The sequence below is a fragment of the Rhinopithecus bieti genome, unplaced genomic scaffold, assembly GCF_001698545.2.
Source record: "Rhinopithecus bieti isolate Rb0 unplaced genomic scaffold, ASM169854v2 scaffold_41082, whole genome shotgun sequence".
NCBI lineage: Eukaryota > Metazoa > Chordata > Mammalia > Primates > Cercopithecidae > Rhinopithecus > Rhinopithecus bieti.
Genome location: NW_016817890.1, coordinates 2,527,297 through 2,532,739, shown reverse-complemented (window position 1 = coordinate 2,532,739; position 5,443 = coordinate 2,527,297). Strand labels below are relative to the sequence as shown.

At 55.0% G+C, this 5,443-nt stretch overlaps 1 protein-coding gene across 1 annotated transcript in view; it reads right to left on the bottom strand.

The window, feature by feature from the left end:
• Positions 1–2,858: 2,858 nt before the first annotated feature.
• LOC108518153 (protein piccolo-like) overlaps positions 2,859–5,443 on the bottom strand; it is a 6,204-nt gene continuing 3,619 nt past the window's right edge. Inside the window, exons 2-3 of the mRNA XM_017856338.1 lie at positions 5,269–5,332; positions 2,859–3,593 (exon numbers count right to left, since the gene is read on the bottom strand). Of these exons, the coding sequence (XP_017711827.1) occupies positions 2,859–3,593; positions 5,269–5,332 (799 nt within the window). The remainder of the gene's footprint in view (positions 3,594–5,268; positions 5,333–5,443) is intronic.

The following is a 5,443-nucleotide window of genomic DNA, read 5'->3' as shown; positions in this document are numbered from 1 at the left end:
GACAGAGCGAGACTCCGTCTCAAAAAAAAAAAAAAAAAAAAAACAGGGACACTTGGAAAGCGCCATAGGCATCAGGAAAGCGACAGGAGAGCAATGTTAAAGGAAGCAGCCAATCATCAGATCAGATATTGTCAATGACCTCCTACTAATCAGAATTTAACATCTTTCTCAACCAGCCCAAACCCTGGACAACACCCTTGATAGCCAGTCATTCCACAAGCATGTGGTCATTGGCTTCTGCCTGCATACCTCCAGGGACAGGGAGGTCACCACTTGACAGTTCACCTGCCCCATCCCTGAACAGTCATGACTGCTAGAATGTCCTTCAGACTCTGCTGGAATGTGCCTGCCTATAGATGCCCCCTTTTGTCCTTGCTCTGAAGACATACCCCAATACAATGACCCAGGATGCCTCTCCTGGGCCAGTAGAAGGGCCCATTCCCAGAGCCCTTTCTTCTGCAGGGCCCCAGACCAGAAGTGGATTTGTTGGCAGTGTGACCTGTGACCTCCAAACAAGGCGTGTGGAGCTGGGAAGGGAGAGGCTGAGGAGGGGATGGGGGGAGTGTGGGAAAGAGCCTTGTCTAACCCAACAAGTCCTGGATTCTCCCCACTTACCTGTGAGTCACCCCCAAACTAGGCCAAACCAGTCCACAGGCCCACATGCAGGCAAACACATGCTGTGTCACACAGACGCAGGCACAGACACACAGACAGAAGCCAACACAGACCCACAATCACACAGGCACAAAGATACATCTAGATGCCTACAAAAATATACACAGAGACACACACACAAATACACACTCACCCAAGAAATACAAACACACACAAGCACTCAGAGCCACAAGAGACACACAAATCACGTACACACAGAAACACAGACACAATGACACACACGTGCACACATTCACAATACACACACAGTCAATTCACAGCCACAAGCTCTCTTCTCCTTGAAATTCACCTACCCCTGAACGTGGACACATACGCTTGGTTGCTCAAGTATCTTACACATTCCCACTGGCAGTCCCAGCTATGTCCCCCTCTTCCCAACTCCCATATTTGCCAATCTTGGCCCAGAGAACCTTCTCCCAGGAAGGGGACATAGAAGGATGATGTTTCTGGAGGTCACCTGCTCCCCACTCTAAGTGAGCCCTAGCCTCCCACCTGAGTCTGTCATTATCCACCCGGGCCCAAAACAGCCAGGTAGTGGCAGATATAAACCACATCCCCCCAGCTAACCCTACTTCTCTTTCCCGTCCCCCTCTCCAAGGTAGCCTCCTCCACTCCCCTTCCCTTTCTCTGTAGCCCTTCTTTCCCAGCCCCTGACTTCTGGGGCATCCAAGCAGGTCTCAGAGCCAGTCTGGGTCCTACGTCTCCCTCTTCCTTGGCACGGAACCAGTCACACTGATCCCTGCTTGGAGGACCCCAGCATCCCTGATTCTGCCTCTGCTACCACAACACTGCCCAATCCAGCGCCATGGGAACCCAGAAAACCCTGGAACCCACACAGCAACCTCACCCAACCCTCCACTCTCTGCACAGGGCCAAAGAGGCTTCTTCCAGGCAGGATGGAGCGGTGGTTAGAGCATAGGCACTGCAGTTATAGAAACCTAAGTTCAGATTCTAGCCCCTTCACTTTCTAGTTGACTTTGAGCAAGTGACTTAACCTTTCGGAGCCTCCTAGAATTAGGTGGCAGGGGTTGGGATTAGTCCCTACTTCATGGGGTGGTTGGGAAGATTAAATAACATTATGCTTAGAAGGCCGGGCACAGTGGCTCATGCCTGTAATCCCAGTACTTTGGGAGGCCAAGGCAGGCAGATCACGAGGTCAGGAGATCGAGACCATCCTGGCTAACATGATGAAACCCCGTCTCTACTAAAAATACAAAAAATTAGCCAGCGTAGTGGTGGGCGTCTGTAGTCCCAGCTACTCGGGAGACTGAGGCAGGAGAATGGCATGAACCCAGGAGGCAGACCTTGCAGTGAGCCAAGATCGCGCCACTGCACTCTAGCCTGGACTACGGAGCGAGACTCCGTCTCAAATATATATATATATATATATGTGCTTAGAAAACAAATTTGCAAATGACAGCCACCCCATCATTCTTAAGCCCCCTTCAAAACCCCATCCCAGGCTCATTTCCTCTTCAGGGTCATCCCTGGGAGGTTCCATGTTCATCCCTCCTTGATGAGTTTTGGGGGACACATCCTTCCACCTCTGCGCCCCCCAGGCAGATTTAGGAGAGTCATTTCAACACAAACAAAACCAGGCTTGGGAAACTCGACGCCTGCTCCTTTGGCTTCCAGCACAGAGCCAGGTGGGGTAATTATTGCTGTCACTGAGAGGTAATTAATAAGCATCCCTGCTATTTTGGCACCCCCAGTCTCTGGAGTTCAAAGTATATTCCTGTAACCACCTCCTCCTTCCTCATTTTCAGCTACCAAATCCTCTCAACAACTCAAGGCCCCGAGAGGTTAAGCATCTCGCCCCAGGACACCCAGCACCTAGGCTGGGTGCCAATTCCCAGGCTGGGTCTCTGGCCTCCTGAACAGAACTGGGGAGTGGTGAGTGCTGTGGAGAAGGCGACCCCCGTTCCTGCCCATCCTCTCCCTGACAGGCTTTCCCCTTCCTCAGATGGACAGTGAGGGTGAGCAGCATTGGGTTCCAGGAAGTAGCCTGTGGGCAAAGGGAGGGAGAGGAAGGAAGGATTGGAGCAGGGAGGGAAGGCAGAGTCAGCTCAGGGTCCTGAATGAATGGGCGTAGAGCTGGAGAGACTTAGGGAATAGGCAAAGTCTCAAGATAAGGCAGCCAGGCCAGTCTCCCCTCCCATCTCCCAACAGAGACCGACCTCTACTCACAGTCTGTGTGGGGACCCAGGTGTCCCGCCAGCCTGGAGCTCCTGCTGCTGGGCCGTGTTCCCCTGATGCGACTGGGCTCTCAGCTGGGGTTCCTGGAGCGGGGCCGACTGGCACCCCGTGATGGGGCGGGGCCCATGGGGAGGCTCCCACCAGCCCTCGGATTCCTCAGGGCCGCAGGGGTGTGGAGCTGGTTGGGCCGGTTCTTTGCCCTCCTCCCCAGGTGCTTGCCTGTGCCCCAGCAGTGTGACAGTGATGTAGTAGCGGGTCCTCCTAGAAGAGGGACGCGTGTGTAGGGTCTGGGCAGGCTCTGGCAAGGCAGTCCCTGGGGTGGCAGGCTCGCCCTTTGTCCCCTCTGCCCTGAGGAAGGATGCAGGGTGGGGCAGCAGGGGTGCGTCTTCCAGGTTGCTGGGTGGCTCAGGCCTCAGAGGGACCTCTGGTGGAGACTGCTGACAGGTGCAGCCTGAGGGTCCCTGCTCCCCATGTTCAGGGGCAGGCTCTGGGTATGTGGGGTGCCTGGCACGAGTAGGTTCTCCTGAGGCCACTTCCAAGGCCAGGCTCTCAGGCCCCACGGAGGCATGGCTGGCCAGGTCGAAGGCGCTGCCTACCGCTGGCCTCTGTAGGCGCCCGAGGCACTGAGCAGGACCCCCCGAGATTCCTTGTTGCTTCCAAATCCAGAAATCACCATGGCCTCCTACATGAATGTCCCATTCTGAGCAGCTCTGGGCTTGGGCCTGGGCGAAAACAGAGACAGACATTGAGAGAGGCAGGGGCATAGTGACAGCTCCCCTGCCCTCCAGGCACCCCTGGTACCTGGTACCTTCCCTGTCACAGGGAAGCTGAACAGGGCTCTGACACCAAGGTAAGTTGCCCTAGGGAGAGGCTGCTAAGGCCACCAGAGTTGGACAAAGGGACAGAGCTCTGGGAAGGTCCTTCAGCATTTAACTCCCCCCTTCCCATTCTACATAAGAGGAAAGCGGGGCCCAAATAGGCGACGGCATGATTAAGATCACACAGCAAGCCAGTGAGGGCTCCCAACTCTCAAGTGCCACACTCTCTACCAGGTGACAAGGCACCCAGGGCCTGGCCGGCCATGCCTCCCAAAGGCTGGGGACCCCAGCTTCCTCGCAGTCCTGAGGTGCTTCCCCACCCTGGGGCTGAGGGCTGGGTGGGCAGGCCTGCCTCAAGTGCCCATGGCCTCCACCCACTCCAGGCTAACAGAAAGACTGCGGCCACCTCTCTTGTACCCTCCCAGCTTAAGACAGCACACCTGGGAGGATGTACCTGGGACGTAAGGGAGCCAGGGAAGAAGGTTCCCCTGAAACGGGACAACATCTAACCTCTTCTGCTCTCTTCCCCTGGGGTCCAGCCTGGCTGTGGGGATAAGAGGAGAGGGCTCAGCACCCCAGACCCAGATGGACACTGCCCCCAAAACCACCCATTTTAAAAGATGGGCTGTGTCCTTGGCAACAGAGGTCAAAATTCCTCCTAGCAGGGGTCCTTGCTGCCATATGCCTTAATTTACTCATCTATGAAACAGACGCAGCCTCTCATTCCCCAGGGGCTGACCACCTCAAGAGGCAAGAGCACAGTGATGAACCTGGAGGCTTGGATCGAGGCAACCTGGGCTTGAAGCCCAGCCCTGCTGCTTCCTATAATAGCTGCAATACCGTTTGCATTTCAGTTTCCTCATGTGGAAAATGGGTGTGAAAATAAAGGTACCTGCCTCCTGAGAGTGTGGTACAGATGGCACAAGATAGTCCATGCAGAGGGCCCAACACATAACAAGTAGGCAATTAAACACTGGCAATTACTCATGGTATTCAAGACCCAAGAGAGACACATGGCTGCTTAAGCCACCTCCAGAGGAGGCAGGCCTCACTCCTCCAAGGGAAGAACACTCTTTCACTGTTCAATTCAGGGCTCAGGTCCCCACTGCAGATGAGGAAGCTGTGGCAGGAGGTTAAGCCACTAGCCCAGCCTCACCCCTGAGGGCCATGCCAGGAAGTGGGGAAAAGGGACCAAAGATGGAAGGCAGTCAGGCCAAACAAGAGAATGGAGAGAAGTGAGGCCCCTCTGCCCCTACATCCCTCCCCAGAAGATCCCAGCTTTAGGAAGTCACATTTCCTGAAAGTCCGGGCCCCAACCATGCAGGATGTCCCATATCCATTACTTTATCTCCCGCAACAGCTTTGAGAGTGGAGCATTATTGTCCCCATTTTGCAGAAGGGAACACTGAGGTTTCAACGAGGGGAGCAATCTGCCCAGGGTCACATGGTGGATCAGTGGCAGAGGGAGGGCTGGAGCTACAGTTGTCTGACTTGTCAGTCCAGGTTCTCACAACCTGCTCAGTCCTCCCAGAACTCCTGCCCTCCCCCACTCCCCACTCCCCTTTGGATTTTCTCCTACCTTGAGGCTGACATTGCTGGTGGTAACCTGGGCTAGGTCAGAGCAGCTCCGGCCATCCCAAGGCCTGGTAAGGAAGCACAGGGGGAAGAGAATGAAGTAGCTTCCTCCTGTGCCAACACCATCACTCCCAGTCTGGACCCAGGAGTCCTCTCCCCCAACTTTTTTTTTTTTTTTG